This window comes from Rhyacophila brunnea, unplaced genomic scaffold (assembly GCF_057557595.1).
Source record: "Rhyacophila brunnea isolate RB1 unplaced genomic scaffold, BYU_Rbru_1.0 scaffold_18, whole genome shotgun sequence".
Lineage (NCBI taxonomy): Eukaryota > Metazoa > Arthropoda > Insecta > Trichoptera > Rhyacophilidae > Rhyacophila > Rhyacophila brunnea.
In genome coordinates this window covers 23,515,144-23,538,913 of record NW_028232837.1, presented here as the reverse complement: position 1 = coordinate 23,538,913, position 23,770 = coordinate 23,515,144, and the positions used below count along the sequence as shown (strand labels likewise).

General features: G+C 33.7%; 1 protein-coding gene across 3 annotated transcripts in view; it reads right to left on the bottom strand.

The window, feature by feature from the left end:
- Positions 1–600: 600 nt before the first annotated feature.
- Positions 601–23,770, bottom strand: part of LOC147073336 (synaptic vesicle glycoprotein 2B-like) — a 37,445-nt gene continuing 14,275 nt past the window's right edge. For all 3 annotated transcript variants that reach the window (XM_085945430.1, XM_085945431.1, XM_085945429.1), the window contains exons 3-11: positions 23,181–23,342; positions 20,690–20,852; positions 18,588–18,709; positions 16,079–16,323; positions 14,220–14,380; positions 11,614–11,755; positions 8,414–8,706; positions 3,660–3,787; positions 601–1,409 (exon numbers count right to left, since the gene is read on the bottom strand). In XM_085945430.1, the coding sequence (XP_085801556.1) occupies positions 1,333–1,409; positions 3,660–3,787; positions 8,414–8,706; positions 11,614–11,755; positions 14,220–14,380; positions 16,079–16,323; positions 18,588–18,709; positions 20,690–20,852; positions 23,181–23,342 (1,493 nt within the window). In that variant the 3' untranslated portion in view covers positions 601–1,332. The remainder of the gene's footprint in view (positions 1,410–3,659; positions 3,788–8,413; positions 8,707–11,613; positions 11,756–14,219; positions 14,381–16,078; positions 16,324–18,587; positions 18,710–20,689; positions 20,853–23,180; positions 23,343–23,770) is intronic.

Genomic DNA, 23,770 nt, shown 5'->3' with positions numbered 1-23,770 from the left:
GAACGGACTGCGATAACCCCTCAACATAACATAACATAACGATAACATCTCGCTATTTATATCCATGAACCAATTGGGAAATCCGCTGACATTTTATTGTTGTTTAATTTAATAAAACGCAATTTTATCTCCTTCTGAGAAAATGTCCCTCTGAGGCGGACGAAACCGGTAATAATTTATTGATCCAAAGTGGAATAAGTAATACAAAAATATTTCGTTTTATTAAATTAAACAACAATACAATGCAGTTTCACCATGAATTGACAGTTAACAAAATAAAAGAAAATGCTGACATTTTGATGACCAAGCCCGAGGTAGTCGAATCCCGTCGAAGTATGTCACACCTGAAGAATATACTGATTGCAGATGCGACAATTGTGCGATAGTTTAAATGACTTAATGAACGAAATAATGCTCACAAGGTCTGAGGTCGTTGTCCACTACATAAATAAATCAGTGTACAGTGCACCGCGGTCATGGCAAAAGTACCTTGCAGTTGTAGTGGTAGATATTGTTTCCTAGCATAGAAACAGGTATTACAACAAACAATTCCTACACACTCGAAAATTGTATTTAGTGCCATTGTATACTGATTTAACTATACATTCAAATTTTCCATGCGGGTAGTCAGATCATGTGTTAGAAAATCTTACAGAAAATGCGATTAATATAACGTTTTGGAATACATTTCGTGTTGGAGGTAAAATTTTCGCCTGCAGCGCTGTATCCATGTTGGTTGATTATTTTACAAACGTAGCTGGTATTTCAATTGAATTTTGTAATGTTTTCTTAAGGACCAGCTAGGTAGAGGTTCTGCCTGATTTACACCATACAAAAACGTTGAGAATCACTGAATTAGACTATCTAACATAGTGGGTATTGTCATTTCCCTCCTTTTTCGAATGTGAAAACATGCTGTCACTTTTATTTTGTTGTTTGGTTTTTTGTCTGGGTTTTAGGACTTGGAGGTGAACAAATAACACACCGGAATTGTTTTGGAAACAGCAAGGTATATTTAAGTTAATATTATATAATAGTTACATTTTTAATAATTTATTCTACGGAGGACGAAATGTATGTGTTTGCGATTTGGCTGTTTGCAGCGTTCTGCCCGCCATCTTGTGTTTCGCTTTCAACCAGAAGCATTGTCAAAAAGGCGACGTTGCAATATTTTTCAACCGTCATAAGCTACGGCATTGCCGGCTCTATTATTTATTATTTATTTTCGTAATCAGCGCTTTACTATTTGTTGGATTTGATACCGACTCGGGCCTCTCCAGATACACAGAGACATCCCCAAATGGGGACCATTCGGGGGTGTAACAGTACCTATTATTGTTTTACAGTTTTTTGATCTTCTGGGTTTGTTTTTGTCGGTATTCTTATTAGTGTACATACGCAGGCACAAACTGAAAACAAAACAAAATGAAAATAATTAATATATAGGTACTTTTAAAAACGCTACATACCATGTTATTGCATATTATCAAAAACAATTTGTACATAATTAAGTAAAACATGAATAAATTCTGATTCTATAGAAATACCAGCGTTGAGAAAAGTAAAGAAAATTATTCTCACAATCAAATCAGTCGATATCAAACCTTTCAATCAAGCAGTTTACAAATAGTCTCTCAATTGAATAATCGTTCCGTGCATAAAGTGTTTGCCCGCAATATACATACAACTACCAAAATAATAAAGCCATACTATCATGTAACATTAATAATTCCTGTCATATAGACTACTACATACTATATAATTATTATAAGGGTTAACAAATATAAAAATGACTTTTATTAACGACAATACGTTCTCATAAAGGTGATACATATGTATCTTTTGAACATCTATCTAATCAATTTTTATGTATTAATTACTAATACATATAAATAATTACAATATAAAAAGAACTTTTTATATACAACGTTTTTAAATTTTCTGTTGAATCATATAAACTTGACTTGGCTAGTAATAATACTAATAATACTGAAATGTCATTTTGACATGTCATACTGATTTCCACAGTAACGCACGTATATATTAATAATTTAGTTGCTAGGATCCCAGACCCCTAGCAACCAATAATGATGTTGAAATAACTTTTCATACAAAACAGAATTAACTGAAAATGAATTCAATTCTACTTAAAGATGGCTAGAAGTATTAAAAAATGCATTGGCATCGTGTTTTGATATATTCTAAAAGTTTCAAATGTCTAGCTAGTCGGGAAGTTAGTTAACAATCGATTGCAAGATTTGTACTGGATAAACAACCACCGGACAAACAAGAATACGAGCTAAGAAAAACGTTGTAAAATAGTATATTATATTCAAATAAACAAAACGTGAGATAGGCACCAATAATATTAATATGTAAAATTAAAAAGTATGTAAGTCTAAAATTATTACTACTCGGGAGAGCCAAAATAAATTTGAACTTTTACGTATATTTGTGTAACCTTTTAGGTTGCTAATTCAGAGACGTTGATTTGGCTTTTTGACTTATCTTTTTTTGGTAATTTTATGCATTATTGTTAATTTGGCATTTTTGTTACAAAGCAAACAAAGTTCGTTTTTTTTACGAACCTCCTTACTCATAATCACCTGTATACTAAATTTCAAGTATTTGTGCATACGGGAAATAGGAAAAAATTGAGCTTGACAGAAACAAATAGAACAATATTGAGGTATTTAGCTTAACTTTTTATATTATAGATAGTCAGTGATTTCCCGTGATGGTGACAGGTAATTCGTCGTATAGACGTGGTACATAATAAAGAAACGAATAAAAATACTGCAACTTTTGCGAGCATGGGGGGGGGGGGTGAAGAAAGTAACAGCACATTAGTTTAATCAGCGCCACAAACTTCCATGCACCTAAAACGACCATTGTTCAACTGTAAGTTTCGTGGAAATGCTCTAATTCAGTGTGTATGTCAATTTAAGATGTTTGATGTATTTTTTTTGTTTAAGATAGACGAAAATACATTATAAAATAGGTACAAAATAGACTTGCAAACAATATGAATTGAAACAATTACAAGATAAAAAGAACTTTTTATATAGAACGTTTTTAAATTTTCTGTTGAATCATATAAACTTGACTTGACTAGCTTAAACGTTAAAAAAAATTGTACTTGATAGAAGTAATACATGTCATATTGATTTCCATAGTAACGCACGTATATAATTATTTATATTGATAATTTAGTTGCTAGGACCCACTTAGCAACCAATAATAGTTTTACTTTTTACGGATTTCTTCCGAAATAACTATTCATACAAAACAGAATTACTGAAAATGAAATCAATTCTACTTAAATATGGCTAAAAGTATTTAAAAAATGCATTGGCATCGTGTTATGATATATTCTAAAAGTTTCAAATGTCTAGCTAGTCAGGAAGTTAGTTAACAATCGATTGAAAGATTTGTACCGGACAAATAAGAATACGAATACGTTGTAATAAAAAACGTTGTAAAATAAGAGAAGGCTACATTTTAAGTCTGTAAGGGCGGCATTTTGCATTGGGTCGTCACGGATTATAGAATTTACAGAATAGAGCTTATGTTAATATTTTATTATTATAATAATGTATAATATTTTATAAAGTTTTGGTTTGCAATAAATTGAATTGAACTTGAATATCATTCCTTACCTATTAAAAGCCCGCCAAAAATGAAGAAAGAGCTTTCACAATTATTTTCTATTAAGTATCCGAATAAATTAGCTCCTAAAATCGATCCTGATCTACCGAACATCATGGATAAACAGACAGCCATCGCCCTGAAAACAGAATCATTGATATATATATAAATTATTATTAGTATTGGTACTTGCTGGCGTAAATGTCAGCATCTGATTTGGTAAGACTATAACTAAAATCGAAGGTAAAACGAAATACATGCTGGTTCTCCACAGATGAAAATAACAGTCTTATAATTGGCGGCGATGGTTTTGAAACTGTGGATTTATTTATTTATCTAGGGACCCTTATCAAAAATACTAATAAAAATAACATTACCTTCGCCAACAGGTGCTATATTGGTATCAAAAGACTTCTAAAGTTCTAGGCTCTCTCGAGGAAAACCAAAACAACCTTACAGAAAACTCTCTTGTGTATGCTAGGCACTCAGCAAACAGGATGAGAGAAATATGGATATCTTTGAGAGGAGAGTTTTGAGTAGACTGTTCAAGAAATTGGCATTTGAGGGTCAAGGTATAATGACGAGCTGTATACAACTTATAGGGGCGAAAAGATCACGTGGTATATGAAAATGCTGAGTTTTTAAAATGCGCTGGATCGGCCACGTGCATAGAATGCCGGAGGATATACCAGAAAAGTGGGCTATGTACGCAATCCTCGAAGACAAGAGAAGACCTGGACGGCCAAAATTGAGATGGCTGGACTGCGCCACAGGAGATTTAAGAATGCTCGGTCAAAGCAACTGTAGAGTGTCGGCGCTGGATCGATCCAGGATGAAGGAAGTTTATGAGGGAGGCCAAGACCTGCCAAGGCTTGTAGTGCCAACAATTGAAATATGTTAATACCTTGTGACGTTGCAGACGTCACCAACGGGCTAATTAACAATCATAATTAGTGGAGAGGTTTTTCTCTCGCGGGCAACACTAAAATCCTGCGGTTGGCACTTCAAGCTTCCGGGTTGGATAAGTGGTGGGGGGATCGATGTCAGGCGATCGAATTTTGTTTGGATCTCCTCCCTTTTCTGGTTGACCCTTGGGAACGAGAGGACGTTGGGAGGAGCGATTCCCGCTTGGCAATTGCCAAGCGGCTGTAAATACATTTCAATTTCATTTTTTTAGTATTAATTAATTTTAAGTTTTTGTTTTAATTATAACCTCACTCACATGTGGATATTTTGGTTTAAATTGGGTTAGTTGCTGAAAACTTATTGTGTTAATATTTTAATTTGCAGACGCTAATATTGTGTCTTTTGTATAACGTAAATATTTATGTATTATAACATCGTCGTTTGTGAACGGTGGTGATTTTTCTATGGCATCATGTCGCCCTTTTTTTACCATTGACTTTTAATTACATTTTCTTTAAATACAGTGAGGTTAAACTATCACGGTGTTTCATTTAATTTAATTGTATCCCATAATATTATGTTCTTTTATGTTCTTTTCTTTCATAGAAAAGGCTTTGGCGTCCAATAGAGTCAAGTTTTCAGTGCTCGCAATTGACTCCTGCAGCGGTATGGTAAACATTATCCATCGAATACCAATTGATTTCGATGGTCCTTTCCGTAACAGGATTGGAATTCATCAGAGAGATAGTGTGGAAACCCAGTACCCTGAGCTAGCGGTGCCTGTTATCCACATAGCTTGGATAACAGTGTTAAATGGTGGTCGGTTGTTATTTTTCATTTAACATTTGGCGCTTCAGCGCGGTCTCTCTGATGAAGATATATCGTAAGATTTTATCATATCGTTGCAGTTATTTTTACTATTATATCCACATGTGAAAGTATTTTTGTATTTACATGTAATACCATTTTGTACCATTGAAAAACCTCTTCACTAATTATGATTGTTAATTAGCCCGTTGGTGACGTCTGCAACGTCACAACCTTTATATTTTTATTATAGATTTAGAAAAATTATATCGAAGAAGTGGTCGTCTCTGGCAGATATACAAATTTGGGAACTTTTTCCATCACTGCCTTATATTATAATATATATAACATATTTTTGTACCTTAAAATTTCAATTTCTTGACATAAATGTCCTAATATTCATGGAATGTTTACCTAATCTTTCCCTTTCAAACACGCCGAGGAAACAATAAAAGAGTACCTCCATAGAAGTAGTCCGAATCTTGATTCCCTTCTTCCTCAGTCACCTCAGTTTTCGCTAATCACCTAGGTTACAATTTGGGATTGCAATACCGGTATCCCATTTAGTATTTTTTGATTAATTCACATGATTTAATATGACTGTATTTTTTGTCGAGTTACGCAATGTTTGGTTTACTTCCGTTGCTCTTCAACGCTCTTGAAGACCAGCAATGGCACGTGCTATATAAATATTAATATTTTAAAGAGATTTATATATATACAATGTATCTTTATTGGTTCTGTTTTTCTATATATTTCACGAATACCGGTATTCAATAGGAAATACCGAAATACAGGTATTAGAAATTTTATTTGGTATTGCAATCCCTACTTACTTACTACTGTGTTTTCTCAGAACGCCACTCTTTCAATTTTTTTTTGCCAAATGAACTCATTGCTAATGCGTTTTCAAGTGAATAAAAAATGTATTATTTTTTATTTAATTTTCGATTTTTCTTTGGAAGACATTTAAAAAATGTTCTTATTAATTCTTATTTAGTTGAAATTTTTATAAACATCAGTTAATCTTTTTCCTCAGTGGGCTTGTTTCTCCGAAGCCAAATGAAATTTTTTGTCGATAGCAGGAAATCTAGCGTCTTTTCCTGTTATTTTTATACCTACTCGTTTTGTGTATTATGTCTTTGTCGACGAGATTTGGTAACATTGCAAGTTTGCCTTTGCATACATTTCAACAATCACCGAAAATTTATGAATATTATGATTCTTTTCATAAGTAGGGAAAGTGTCGTTTGCTTAATGAGATATGTTTGTTATGGTTACATGTAAATTGTACGTATTAAATTTCACCATATCACACAGTTCACCGTGAGACTTTTTTTATCGGAAAGAGATGACCGTATTCTATACGGTCATTTCAATAGCACCGAGATGAAAAATAATTACAAGATAAAAATAACTTTTTATATACAACGTTTTTAAATTTTCTGTTGAATCATAATATAAACTTGACTTGACCAGCTTAAACGATCAAAAAAATTGTACTTGATAATAATTTAGTTGCTAAGACCCCCTAGTACCCAATAAAGGTATCGAAATAACTTTTCATACAAAACAGAATTAACTAAAAATGAATTCAATTCTACTTAAAGATGGCTAAAAGTATTTAAAAATGCATTGGCATCGTGTTCTGATATATTATAAAAGTTTCAAATGTCTAGCTAGTCGGGAAGTTAGTTAAAAATCGATTGCAAGATTTGTACCGGACAAATAAGAATACGACCTAAGAAAAACGTTGTAATGTAATAAAATACGCGTTGTTCGTGGAGCTTTGCAGACAATAATGTTCAAATTTTATTAAATTCAATATGAATATTAATTTGATATTGATTGATTTCAAATATCTGATAACTAACCTAACCTAACCAATAATCCAGTATATCGGCTATTTTCATTTGGATGGCGCTGGCTTCCTGTAAGCCGGCAGGAACCGTGTTTTATTTACACATGAATTTTATCTCACTACTATACGATCCAAAGAGGTTGGATGGTCTTATACGACCATACATTGCTGATACAATATTCCACGGTAAAATGTGATACAGCGAATTGCATGCGTATAAATTTCCGGAAACGGTTTGATATTTCTATTATACATTTTCTAAACTGCCAACGGGATACGTTTAAATCACTCCAAATTAATCGATACACCGGTTCAATAGGGGAACAACTCATAAAACCTTGTTCCAAGATAATGGCGTTTGAAATTTTAATTTTATAGCCTTGATTTCGATGAAAGTGTATGTTTTTTATATTTAATTTAGTGGAATTCATCAATGCACAATAAAATTGTACATTTTAATAAGGAATAAACAAATAAATTTGATTGTATGACGGAATTACTGATTAATCTCAGAAAGGGTTATTCGATTTTATGACACATTGAAGAAATTTTTGATTATTTTTTTTTGGTGAATTATAAAGAAAAAACCATTCTACATCGAATGGTATTCTTAACTCCAAACCTTTAAATTTTGAGTTGTTCCCCTATTGAACTGTGGTATCGAAATATACTTACATATTATATTATAATGTCGGTTTTAGTTGTATTTCAGTATTAAAATTATATTATTTTTTAAAAAAACTTCTCTTAAAGATTCTCTTTATCAATGATGATAAAATTAATCATAAAATTTTGCCATTGATAATCTGACCCAAAAATAGCCGATGACATTGAGGATGAGATTAGCCAATTTTTTCAATATTGTGTTCTCAGAAAAGCAAGCAGCAGAAGGTCCTTTTTGAGATGTTTGCCACCGGGTCAAGATCGCCGGCGTTTTATTTTCCTATTTCGTTTATAGTCCAGATGTGAGATGTAAGGTCTAAGAATGTTTTCACTTTTTATGTCAATATTTCACATTGACATGTACAGATCACGGATTTTCAAAAAATGTAAATTTGTATATATTCTTTAGGGATTCAGCAAAATGGGTGCCCAGGAATACACCAGAGGGTGATTTGATCAACATTAATTTTAAACAAGATTAGGAACATCGCGTTTTATATAAATAATATACTTATGAAATGATCTCACCTCAAACGCGTAGGGCACACCTGAACGATCACAGCATTCATGATGCCAATGCTTCCACCACAGATTTGCACCAAAGCGAACAGCACCAGTGACACGTTTCGGTTCGTCACCCAGTGAATGAGAACAGAACATAGCCCAGACATGAGTGGTATGGTCACCAGGATTACTTTTTTCCCCACCACGTTCACCAGACAACTGGCCATGATAAGCGTGGACAGTAGGAGAGAACTCATAAGGATTGCATTCCTGAATGTGATTGGATTTATTGTATCATTGCAAATTGATGTGATTATCTGTAACATGTGTTTTTATTAATTTAAATAAAATATCACGCAGGTACATAATATTATATTAGATAAATAATTCGTCACTGTACAGGCCAATTGGCTTAACCCCCACTTTTCACTGAAGTGACATTTTCATGGCAATGGACTTATTGCATACTCTTACACGAACTGGCCAAGTATCATAAATCCCAAAAAAATATTTCATATCAAAATAATTCAAAACTGTTGAAAACCAAATGCTGAGGGCTAAACGCAAGCCACTGGTGTGTCCATAAAAGAAAATTCTCAATTTGTAATAAAATAATATATATAAAATTATAAATAAATATTAGATAAAATAATACGTAAATCAATGCCCACAGTTTTTTTTCAATTTATGAACAATTTGATATTTGAGGGTTACGCTGATTGGTCTGTACAGTGACGATATATTACATATATAAGAATTAAGAGGGTTGATCATGCAGCCTCTAGAGACTTGTCCTTAAAAGGTTTCAACATGGTTTCAACCAAGGCCTGAACAAAAACGATGTATAAGTGCGACTGAGAAAGTATTCGGCACCCTTATAATCTCTGCAACACGCGCTAGAGTAAGATAAAAGGTTTAGAGGGCTCGCACATCAGAACTCGCCGCATGCGTCTTACGATAAATTCGTCGATGTGACGTCATCGTAAACCAAGAAACAAACGTTATCAAATGGAGCTACGCAGATTGGCCGATGCAACTGCAACTCTGCGACCCTGCGACATTCGTCTAGTTGCATTGGCCAAAGCCTGCATGTCGATGTCCGGCCAATATCGACTCCGCGCATGCACACAGCTGCAGAATCGGGCGAATCGGCCATTTCTCTCCAGAAGAGTTTGGTAGAGCTAGAGCTAGCAGCGCTAGGCAGATGTGCGAGGTTGTGATCGTGCAACATTCGCCGGCAGTCTCGAAGGTTTTAATTTATGGCCGTCAGGCACACAAGGCGAGTTGTGATGTGCGAGCCGGCTTACAGATGTGTAGAAGATTTTGTTGTCGGCGTAGCCGCCAAATCTTAGTTTTTTGCTTAACTAAGCGTCGATAACCTGCGAGCGCGTGTTGCTAAAATTGATATTTTTTGTGTTAGACATAAAGTCAGTGGTAAATATTTTTAGTTAATCAAGTAGAAAAGATGGTTCTGTGTGCTGCATTAAAATGTGGTAGCCGTACTGATAAGCGAGAAGATGGTATTACATTTCATAGGTAAGTTGATACACGTTCGTGATAATTTATTTGTATATTATTATTATATATTTTTATATCAAGTGACCGTGTTTCTTTAAAATAACTTAAATTATGGATATTTTTACCTAATGGTTGCATTTTGACCGCTTAAAAATACTGTATAACGTAAGAAAATAGAAAAAGATATTTCAATTCTGAGCGTCAGTGCGAGCACTTTGGGCGAGCACTAGCGAAATGGTCTATGGTCTTGAACATTTGTGTACGAATGCGTTCGCTCGCCCACAAACCAATAATGCACGGCACGCAGCTTCATTTAGCAAAGCAATGGGTGGCGTCTAGATGTATCTATAGTCTAAGGTTTCAACACAGTCTGTATTTTCTTCAAGCCTACCGGATTCCTATATCTAGAAGAAAGTTAAATACTATTGACAAGGTGTAAGTGGTGAAAATACGGGACACTGGCATAAACTGGGACGATGCAAGAAGACTGGTGATCGACAGGAGATTCTTGGAGGTACGGTGTGGTTGCTTGGAGGAGTGGTGTCCATAATATGAAGGCGTCCCCCGAAAAGGGATCTATATGCAAAAACAAAATTGTTCAGGAGAGGGAAAAAACGTTTTATTCGACCATGCTGAGTTTTGACCCATCTTCTACGGTAAGCATTCTGGTATTGTTAATATCTCAAAAACTGTGGCAGATAAAATAATAAAATTTTCCATTTAGTCAATAAAATCACTTTTTCACATGATGTATTATATAGACCCCTTTTCCGGGGACGCCTTCATATTCTAACTATGATCTTAAAACATAGAAGTAAGAAGAAGATATACTTAATATATTATAGATGTGGATATATTGATGATTTCCTGGGCTGGTCACATAAACAGATTTTATGACAAGCTAATAAATTAAGAGAACTGTTAGCAAATACAGCATTAATAATATATATCACAGTGGCGAAGGGTGGAGGTAAGCTGTTAAGATACGACATAAATAGTACACACTAGACTTTGTCAGTCATACGCATTGGTTTTCATTGAACTCAGACTACAATTTACGGATGTGTGGTTAGTTTTTAATTTAATTAAACCCTGCGAAACCAAGCCATAATAGATAATAGTCAAAAAATACTTGTCTATTTTTTATAAAATGTCAAAAATCATAGATACTTTTTGATATTTTAAAGATAGAATAATATTTTTTATCTATTATGGTTCCGTTTATGCAGGGCTTAATGACTTAACAACATATTCTGTAATATGTATTCTTAATTCAATAAAAACAAATAAGTATGAATGAAAAAGTGTACACAATCGGCTAAAGCATACCAAAACTATTATGTTTTGGTTTAGGCAGTGTTAAATTAATTAAAAAAAAAAACTAACCAACACCATCATACATTGTCGTCTTAGTTCAATAAAAACAAATATGTATAACTAACGAAGTTTAATGTGCACTATTTATGTCGGATCTTAACAGTCTACATCCACCCTTCGCCACTGAATAGCATGCTGCATACGTTGGCCATATTTTCCGCAATGAAGATATTCTATTGGCAACGTAATCTCCGCAAGTCACTCAACATCCTGGGTGCTGGTGATTTAACAGGACTGACATGCGATAGGGAGATATACAGTAATTTGGATGTCAACCTTCGATGGAACCAATAGAAATGGATATACTTTTATTATGTATTTAATCTTACCGTAGTATTAAAATCATCCAATGACATAATTATGGAATGATTCACTGCCAAATGTCCGCAAATATTGTTTGGAATTTCGTCAGGTGATGTATTTGTGAGTTTATTTAAGATCTCTGGAAGCCATAAGTAGAATCCGTTACTCCTGCAAATATATAGTATATTATTTATTGAATTATTACACGAACCGTTCCTTATATTGACCATACAGAACTTGAAAACACCTCAGATATATATCTTTTGAATCAACGAACTCATCAAGTTCAACGGAAGTATGTGGTAGCAAAGAACAAACTAGAGATCGATAATAGTAGAAAGAGCTCGGCAAAACCTTCATCTAGCAGAGGAACGACCAAAGGCGATGATAATGGCGATGGCATGATAAATAAAGTTGTATTGTCATTCCATAAAAACTAAATTATTACCACGTTTTTATTAGCTCGTATTCTTGTTTCTCCGGTACAGATTTTTTCTTGTGTGTCCAGTATAATTTTTTTTTTGTTTGTCCAAGATTTGTATTGGACGATTGAAGATTTTTAACTAACTTCCCGACTAGCTAGACATTTGAAACTTTTAGAATATATCAGAACACGACGACAATGCATTCTTTTAATACTTTTAGCCTTTTTAAGCAGAATTGAATTCATTTTCAGTTAATTCTGTTTTGTATGGAAAGTTATTATTGTTGGTTGCTAAGGGGGTCCTAGCAACTAAATTATCAATATATACGTGCGTTACTATGGAAATCAATATGAAATGTCAAAATGACATTTCAGTATTCTATATTTATTCAGTATTTCTATCAAGTACAAAAAAAAAGTATTTATTAATACATTGAATGTCAAGTTTATATGATTTAACAGAAAATTGAAAAACGTGGTATATAAAAAGTTCTTTTTATCTTGTAATTATTTTTGATTGCATTCGACTCTTCTTTTAAATATTTCAGTTTTGTCGATTCTTTCATTCTGTCGTCCGCATAGTTGATGATATTGAGAGGGCCATAGCGTAGAGTTGTAGACTACCTCCATCTTCCGCGTCATCCTTCGACGTTTCTGCTGAAGACGAGCCTTTTCAAATTATTGTTTTTCCTTCTGGATATGTGGCCAAAGAACCGCAAAACTCTCTGAATATATTATATATTTATAAAGCATCGACCTTTCAAGTTTGTTTCTTTCAGAATGAAGATATAGTTCTCTTTGAAACGGAGATATTCTTCCATTAAATTTTTAGTATGCACTTCCAACACTTCTCAAATCTATCAATATTATGACTTTCTTAAAACCCTGCTAACTATTAACTCCAGAAGGTTTTTTCGAATGAATCAACAGCGATTTTATTTGACGCATAGGTACTATGAATCAATAAATTCGTCATAATTTGTAAGAGGGGCCTCGAAACAGTTCAAACAAGTTAATAATTAATAATTCCGAAATATTTTACATGTAAAATGTATTTCTCACTAATCGAGTAGTCTATGGTCTCGTCATTCTGCAGAATATTTTGAACGAACATGATCTCTGTAAATTCAACGATGGTGTAACCTAGTAACGAGTCTCTGTAAATTGAATAATATTTTTAACAGAGTCCAACACGCAGACCATGGATAATAGACAACATTCATATAGAAAGTACATAGTGCGAACCACAAAAAACACGGGATTTTGACATGATTCGAAAATGTGTAGGCATATAGAAAATGATAAAAAAAACGTTCAAAACATCATGCAGGTGTCGATGCAGTGCAGTACAACGTCTTTGTTGTTCTGGTGATTTCGGCAGATTTTGCTAACTGACAATGTTCATTTAAAGGTTCAAAATATGTTACGGGATGGAAGCATTGGTCTGATAACATTTTAAACTCCAACAAAAACGACATTACACACGTTTTTCCTGTAGCGGTAACTTACTGTGATGTCACTTGATAGTAAACAACATGCAGCGACGTCCCTAGACAAAATGCCACCCCTAGGCAGCGCCAAAATGACACCCCATTTTTATACAGTATTTTTTTATTATCCTTTCATGACTCCAATATCTAAGAATAATGTGTTGTACCCATGGATACATTACTAACAAAACCACAAAATCTAATTTAAATGCCAACTCTACTTCAATAGACCATATTGCGAGTCCACGGTTTCAGATATATTTAAAAATACATCTGAAAACTTTCAAAACTCGCGAATCACTGGCAAAAATATTTGGATAAATTAATTACGTAAGTATGTACATACCTATAATTCAAATATAATTCGAAAATCTGCACGTGCCATTGCAGGTCATCAAGGATGTGACGTCCAAGGACAACGGAAGTAAACATCGCGAACCCGTCAAAAAAATACAGTACCTACTGTTAAACCTTTTATGTTAATTAATACATTTTGTTTCCAACCAGTGAGCTGATTTTTTTAATGGAAAGATATTTCCGTTATTACTAAGTTTATGTACCTACCTATTCCTATATAGGTATATCTAATGATTCTCCTCGATTTGGCGCCCTTCAAGTAACTGCTGCCCCCAAGCAACTCTCAACCTGCCTACCCCCAAAGGACGTCACTGACAACATGCACCATATATTTCGCACTTAATTGATTGATAATACGTACACACTGAAGACAGCAAATTGCCCAAAGCACGCGATGCAAGTGTTAAATAGTAGTGGACGCTGGAACAATGGAACTGTCTGATCCCATATTGACTTCAAAACAGAAGCGCATGATGACTTCTTTGCAACTATTTGCTCAGGTACTCCTTCTAACTTTACTCCCTAAAAATAAGGAAGATTACGATAATTATAGACAATTGGCGAAGGGTGATTGTTGAAGGTAACTAGGCTATGATAGATAACTGAAAAAAAGTCCTAGAATAGCCGTATTTAGTATTAAATTTACTAGTGGCGAAGGGTGGATAGGCTGTTAATATCCGACATAAATGGTGCACACTAAATTATTTCAGTCAATCGTATTTGTTTTCATTGAACTACGACCACAATGTATAATAGTGTTTGTTCCTATACAAGCCATAGTAGATAATTGTCATGCCATTAAACCATACATAATTTTAGATGTTTTATAGATAGAAATATATTTTTTAACGATTATGGTTTGGTTTAGGCTGAGTGAATTTTAAAAAACTAACCAACACAATCTGTAATAATATGTATTTTTAATTCAACGAAAACAAATAAATATGACTGAAAAGGTGTGCATTATTTTTGTCGGATCGCCCATAACATACGTAAACTATTTTATTGTTTTGTTTAGGCAGGGTTTAATTGAATTTTAAAAACTAGCCAGCACCATTTACAAATCGTATTCTTGGTTCAATGACTGACTAAGTTTAGTGCGTACTATTTATGTCGGATCTTAAAAGCCTACCTCCACTCTTTGCCACTGGTGTTTAGTATTTACAGTATATACTTAAATTTGTACTATATTTTACTGAATATAAAATATTATATTTTATCTTTTTATAATAAATAATATACGAAAACCAAAGAGGCACTAAAATAGATATTAAAAAAGTAAGGCTAAGTAAGTCGAGCTAAAAAATTAATTAAAAGTATTGTCAGAATAGTTGGGCGTTTTGACCGCGAAACTATTTGGCATCGAGTCCAACTCGTCTAAATGAATGTATATAATATTATTTACAAAAACCACACCGCTGAAAGCACCGTCTTAGGCCCGTTAGGCTTAAATACCTACTGCCCCCGGACGATAGTATGACAGTGGTTTTTCACAGTGTGTATGTGTTTTTTATAAAACGCATGAATCGTGTGTATGTATTGTATGCGTGAGGTGTTTCAAATTACTTGAAGTTTTTTATCGTATTAATCTATTATATTATAGTAGGTACCATACTTGGTAATGTATTAGCGCCATGTACCTACGCGTCGGTCTGGTTATGCAAGCGGGCAAACAATTTATATTACATAAAACATTGTTATTATTTATATACTTACGTTAATAGGCAATTAATTAAAACATATGGTACTGTTCGGTTATACGGAATACAGCGGAAAACGTATTTTGAAAATAGCCGATAAACTGGATTATTTGTTAGGTTAACCTAACCAAACCTAACCTAAGTTAACCCAACCCAACCTAACCTAACCTAACTAACCCAAACTAACAAATAATCTAGTTTATCGGCTATTTTCAAAATGCGTTTTCCGCTGTATTCCGTATAACCGAACAGTACCAAACATATTTCTATTAATAAGGAATGCTTTAAATAATAACCTAGGATGGTGTATCGCCACTGCCATAATTTCGAACATTTCACGCTAACAACACATACATACGATTACACACGTTTTGTAAGAAAAAATACACAATGTCAAAAACCACTGTCATAGATATACATAAAAAAATATAAGATATTTAACCCTCGTCAATCGTATGTATGAAACATTGCCAAATACAATCAATAATTATTCTTACATGTATTCTGTTTAAATACCTACCTCATAAGGATTATCTTTCCCATTATTATTCCATCTATGCATCATCCTAAGTACTTCCAGCGTCTCTTCTTCTTTCCCCAAAGACATGAGAAATTTGGGACTCTCCGGGGCCTTTAGCATGATGATGGATGATATTATGTAGGGTACAGCACACAGCACCACTAAAAGGCGCCACGGTCTAAACACTATTCCGAGGAAATCAATGTCGAGTCGGAAGTCTGTTGGGAATATTACCCAAGCAATACCTAAAAGATAGGATTAAACGATTTTATTGATCACGTATTTTTGTTTAAGAATATCATTATAATTATTGTAAAATGCTGACTCCATTGCTTCGAATTAAATATTATTGACTATGTTTTAGGCCATGAAGCCACCATAAGAAAACTTGATTCCATGTTAACTTTTACAGAAACTGAAATTCACGAAATATACCTAAATAGGTATCTACACACTAGTGGCGCACCCAGGGGGGGCAAGGGGCCCTGGCACCCCCCAAAATTATCAGAATGATTTTAAACATTTAAACAAATAAAAACACGGCAAAAAATGATTTGTATTTCTCCAGCACCCTTTTTAGAAAAATTTCTTAGATTTTAATTTCTAACACAAAAATTTCGAAACACTAATGTCAGGTTTTTTTAGAAACCCAATCCCTAATGGAACTGTCAAAAAATTCTCGGTGTCCACCCGAATTCCGGAGTGGTATAGGTAATGGCTGGGGAGGGCTGACAGGGCTCTAGCCTGGGGGCCCGGGCTGTGGGGGGCCCGGCGTGTCGGGTTGACCAGATAAGTGAGATAAACACACATAATACATTAGCTTTAACAGTAAAAAGTCGCCTGCGGCGCTATTATACTTTATGGCCATGAACATTTTCAATCAATAACATAACATAATTTCAACATGTGATTTAGAACCATCAATGGTGGGTACGATAAAATGTAATACTGTCGAATGTTTTTGCGCTAAAAACTACTTTTAGAATAGTTAGAAATTATTGCTTTGATATATTATTTTACTAGACGTTTTGCATGTGATAAATCATATAATTTTCGTCGTCAGCGTTTCTTATCTAGTAAGCAATAATTTATACCGCTGACGGCCTGTGAAAATGTACATTAATAAAATAATATTTTTAAATTCGATTGGTATGTCGCGGATTTATGTGCTGACAAAGCTTGGTTCCCGCATGACTTATTGGTTGCCACATATTTGCTATGGCTTAGGCTTAGTCCATCTACGAGTATATGGAAGTAGTGATGTAGTTTTATCAGTTGGCAGTGTTAAGTCCCATAGAGATGTCAAATATAATACTGATTAGAATCTCTTGTGATAGTCAATTTTTAAATACGTTTATTGGCGTAACAGGCTACATTTCCAAGCAGCTGGATTTTTAAAACGCTTCCTTGATTGTTCTTGTTGAGATTCCGTCACACTAACTATTGATACAATCATTATTAAAAGTAAAAAATAGTAAAATAATTGAAGCAAAATTATGACGCGCACGAGAAAACGGTTTGACGGTTTGTATGGAGATTAAAGGATTCGTGAAAAGTCATTATTTAAATCGCGGCGTCTGATTGGCCGGTTACGCAGAGAGGGTTTTACCAGAACAAATTTATTTTAAGAGCGGGTTTAGTCAGTCTCCTCGATATTTATTTAGATTTTTTGAAGAAACAGAGAGGAATTTAAAACTCTCATCTAGAACAGAAGATAGGTCTTACGAAAGAGCTCCTGCGTACATTCATAACTATTTTTTTTTGAAAAATCGCCCAGAGCGGATTTTGTCACTCTACGCCTCAATTAATATTGCTTCATAACGAATTAAGAATTAAAATTGTAGCCATGGCCATCCACTTGGATCAGCCTATAGTTGTTGTGTAAAAGTGTTAGGACCAGTCACTGGTTTGAAATTGAGATCTAGCATTTTTAACATGGTAGGAATAGCATACTACAAATAATGTGGGTGATGATATCCAATAGTTAGGGTTACCAAATTAGTACTAGAGATTTTTAAAACGTCAAAGCACCCATTTTTTTTTGATTCCCCACCAAAATTTACATTAATTTGTGTTCAGTATTATTAGGCAAATTATCATGGAAATATACATGTACAGCGTATACAAAATCTATTCGAACTACCATTACGTAAAATGTAGGATGATCTACTGAGCTTATCATTCGTAATTTAATTGGAAAATTCTTGTCAAATGGTAATGTTTGTGATGGTAAAAATCCAACCCATCAAAAACGTAAACGTACTGCTGAAAATATCGATGTTGTGAATCAAAGTGTGGATGAAAATCTAGAACAATCAATTACACGTCGTTCTCAAGAAGCTGGACTTTCTTATGGCACTACATGGGATATTCTTCAGGAAGAATAAAATACAGTTAATAAAAGAACTTAAATCGAATGACAATTTAGTGCGTTAAAATTTTGCTGATTAAAGCAACTTGAAAATATATGTATATATATATATTATTTGATAACCTTATCTATAGATACCTGTCATAACGACCGTTCCAACGCTGATGAAAGATGCACCAATGGAGACCACCCTATCTCTGTAAGTGGCACTGTTAAATTCTCCCAAAAAGGCGTACACCACCGAAGAAGGGCCTGCAGCACTAAAATAATTATTTATTACAGTAAAATCTGGATATAACGAACCACAATATAATGAAGTTTGGATATAACGGACAAAATATCCTGTAATATTTGAAAATTCTTAAAAAAATTCTGTTAATGTTATAGATCATTAAATCCAAGTGTCACCGCTTTTAACAATGTTCTGCGAATGAAAATCTAAATTACATGTATTGACTATTCGTCAGATAACGAAATCATACTATATAACACACATTTTCATAATTTTAGAGAGTTGATTATAAAAAAAAGCAGACTTAAAAAGTGCAAACAAAACTTGATTCTTTTTTCAAAGCAGGATTACCAAACGCAATCGCGTCGACATCGAATATTAACGTCACTCCACAACGGGTGTGTCTGGATATATCATCCGAAGATGAATAAATACGATTTTATTTGTATTCTTATATAACGGAATTTTGGCTTTAACGAACACCTCCTCACCCGCATTAGTCCGTTATATCGAGGTTCTACTGTACACTTATTTAATCAATTAATGTATTAATTATTCTTCCAAATTGAAATGATAGAATCTGTACCTTAGAGCTGAACGTGCAGAAGTCACATTTTTATCATTTTTAGTTAAGTATGCAGATTTAAATGTGTACCTATTCACGTTCTCTAATGTCACATGGTTTTCAAAATACTTACTTCTAAAACGACGGTAGTCCAATTATTATACTTTACGGTAGAAAGAGTGGGTTTCCAATTTAAGTCATTTTTTATTTAAGGCGATACTTCAGTAAACGGCAAATAATTTTGGACTCGTTGGCAGTCTGAGAGCGAACGTCGAAATGTTAATACGTCATTTTTTTTCGTAATGGCGACGGGGATATTAATTCTTAAATTGTGGAAAGACTAAAAACGTTACCCATTTACTTTAAAAAGAAAACATGTCAATGAATATAGTATTATTGTTACTAATAGAGCAAGAAACAGAACATTAAATGGACGCATGTTGGATTTATATGACAAATTATATTTCGGTCAGCATGCGTCATTTGCACCCGCGACCCGCAATCCGCGCATCGCCTTGCCACGATCTTTTTAGACCATGCCTCAACTGAGGTATAGCCTTAGAGCGGAATGCAGAAACATTTGTCATAACTAAAATTTCCTTAGCAGAAAATACTATGCAGAAACACTGTCCTTAGTTAAGATCATTTTTATTGAAAATAATACCATATTTAAAAATTCTCGTTAGGTAAATTAGGTAAATTATTTTATAATCGTTAAACGATGACAAAAATATGACAACTGCATTTTATAAATGCAATAACTATAAATATATATTAATATTTAATTACAATACTCTTATGTTTCCGTTATAAGTCATTATACGTGATTCCACAGGCACCACAAGATTTTTTTTTAACATGGTAACACTAACATCAAGTGTCATTCTTCATCTGGTATTTTGTATTTCTGCGGGCTGGCGTATAAAAATAAAATAATATTCTGCAAGTACATGCCAAACGAATTAACACTATCAATATCCATATTGAGATACATTGTCAAATGAATTTGAGTGTATGGACTGTGTTATAGACATGCGAATTTATTTTGACAGCAGCTGTCAGTGGTAAATGGTAATACAGAAGGGGGCGTGTTCATAACAAAAGTAGTCTATGGTTAAGGATTCCTTAACTCTATACTCAGGATTGTCTATAGTTAAGTCATGCTTTTCGGCGACTTATCCTTAGGAACGAAATCTTAGATTGTGCATTCCGCTCTTAAGCTTTAGCAAAAATATTAATTGCAAAAGTGCGAAAGTCCAATATACGGAATGTAGGTCCAATTTAGTCAGAACGCGAGTGAGTATTTTAAATAAAAACTGCTCTCCTGCAAAAGATTGAATATGTGGCGTCCAGACTTTCAGCTCTAAGGTACAACTGAAGCCATAGCCTGATAAAATAATATATTGTTATGAAACAATTACATTAACTTGTTAGTTCACTTACAATATACCTGTTACAAATCTCATGACCGCAAACGTCCATAAGTTTGGACAGAAGCAGGAAATCACGGAGAAGATTGAAGACAGTGCCATCGAGGATATAATCACGGGACGCCTTCCTCTCGTGTCAGCCAAATAGCCCCACATGTGAGAAGTCAATATAATAGCTGGAAAGGAATATTAAAGACCCATTTACACGTGCATGGATTTATTGTTGACAGTAAGTATTATCACGGCCGTAACAATAAATGTATGGGTAAACATGTATTATCCTGCAATTGCAAGCTTGTATGCATGAATCAAAATAGTTTGGAAGCTTTTGAATTTTCATGCGACAGTAAGATTTTTTCGATCTACGCCGGCGCATTAGAACGATAGTGGAGAACTTGCCGATAAAAAACGACTTTTACTCATTTTAAGGTTAACCGATTTTCACCACGTCCTGTCAAATAGTACCATTAAATGACAAAATCGCATCTCGCGTACTCTTGAAAAATGTGATTAGAGAGACAGTCAGCACTTTTGCGTGTAAACAGTTATTGTCACGATATGTCAGATACGCACTATTGCTGCCAGTAAATCCATGCACGTGTACAGTCGCTATATGACCAATCATGGCCCACGATGACCGATTAGCTTATACGTCAGCTTATAATATCAAATTCAAATTTATTTATTTTTACATATGGTGAACATTGCGAATTCTAAATTTTAGACGTTCATAACATGACATTTAAAAACAAAGAAATAGTATCAAAACAGTGTAGAGAAGAAATAAATGTATGCAGTAGGTATTACAAAAAACAGTATGAAAAATAAAGTAAAACGTACCCACACAAATTATAAAGCATGGAAGCCCTCCGAATCAGCTAAGTGGACCCTATTTTAAGAATTTATAAAACAACGCCCACCTATTATACTCTCACATAGGTGGAATATATCGTCGGTGTTTTGTAAAAAGGGTGAATCAACCATTTTGGCGAAATCGAGTTTTTAATGAAAATACAATATGTACCCCACTAGCTTTGTTGTGTAAAAACGGAGAATTTTTATCTCCACAGGAAAGTACTTGAAAACGATAATCGACTAAAATTAAATTAATTAAAATTACGAAATAAAAAGCAAATGTGACATATTAGGCCATTTAAAATATTATATAATAATACCTATTATAATGACAGTATTCTTTCTAAGCTTTATTATAAACTTGTTAGATATTTATAATCATCTACAGGTAAAAAACAAATAAATGTCAAAAGTTAAAAACCCTCCTCCTGTAAAGTAGCATTTTGGTTGATTCGCCCTTTTTACAAAACACCGACGATATCGTAGATCCCATGTTCAGGTCATTGGTCTGGCAAATACACATATTGTTTTTTAATTTGTGTTTGGAGTTAGCGTATTAACCTGATATCTATTGGCTATCATTAATTTCTCGTAAAAACAAAAAAATCTCTTAATACAAACTTACACTCTGTGTATGCCCATATAATCTTATAACGATCGGACATGGTAAAAAAAAAATACATGAGGTATTCTCAAGTCCATGGCTCTCCGTTGTCATCACCACTCTGACATCCGTGGTTTTCCCACCTACACGCCTACACTTCTAGAAATGAATAGATACTGATGATAGACGTAACCACTCACCTACCAGTCGCTGCAACCTGTTAGACTGCGTTGCCAATTTGACGTTTTTATTGCCAGATCTGGTATTTAATATGCGTCTAATTTAGCGTACCAATTATGCAGTTATGCTTTAGTACCATAATATGCAGCTTCAAATTTCTCATGGAAAAGCTTCAATACACCAGATTTGTTCGAACGAGCTGGCCTTTTCTATGTAATATACCTATTACCGATAAACTGAATTTAACACAGTACAATATAAAACTTACTTAATAATTTTTAGTTGTACTTATGATTTTTTTGTTAGCATCTAAACAATATTTTTTTAATCTTAGTTCTTATGAAAATAATTATGACTTACATACTTTGAAAACGCTTCTGAGAAATATATTATAACTAATAGAAAAAAATACGAAATCCAGCAGGATTCAAACCTAGGTCTCTCGGGATGCGCGACCACGTGTATTGACCACTATGCTATAAGAATCTTATCTAATTGCGACGAATTTTAACTAATGGTTATTACAACACTCTCTGAAGCGCTTTCTATATTGCGTTATTTTTTTATTGTAAGTATTTAAAAAAAAAGATTTTTTTTATTGGTTATATATTTCTCACAAGTGTTCTCAAATTATGTATGTTCAATAAAAAGAATGTTACATTATTCGTTTATTTAATTATGACTTATTGTTTTGAAATGCTGATTTCTTGTTATTTTTTTATATTGAGAAAATCTAGCACTTTTTTGCCATCTAGCTTACTTTCTAACCGTATCTGGTTATAATAGTTGGCAATACTGCTGCTGCAAGTAATTATTGTCGTGTGCGCATGCCTTAAGCCAAAAGATGAAAAATAATCCAACCTACCAGCGAATGGTATAGCTCCCAACCAGCCCTTCTGTGCCGTAGTCAAGCTGAGGTCACATTGTGCCGCCGGGATTATAAAGCTAAGTCCCAATGTTTCAAATATCATTCCTACCAATATTGTTCCGCACAATAACAGAAGAGATACGTTGAATTTTCCGAACCCTGAAAAGAAAATATTAAATTTAATACTATGCGTTTAATACGGTGGTATAGTAGTATGTTGTAGAACGCCCGTCTTTGAACTCATAAAAATGCGAATTCAATCCTGTATCTGGAAAAAATACAATATATTTCAATATGGGGCCAATAAGGGCGAATAGCTAAAAACGATTTTAGTTTAAAAGCTGAGTATAAGGGCCTTCACAGAGTTAGTGTTGCATTAACAACCTCTTTACATAGCGAGACTGGGGGAACAAACACATAAGTCGAATTTTACGATTTTTTTAAATTGTTTTTATTATTGTATTATTTTATATTTTTCTAAAAGAAATAATGTGCATAAAAAATCAATGACCAATTTTAAAATGATAATTTTTAAAAATTAGTGAAAGATTTCTTTGACTTATATGATTGTTCTCCCCCAACAAATT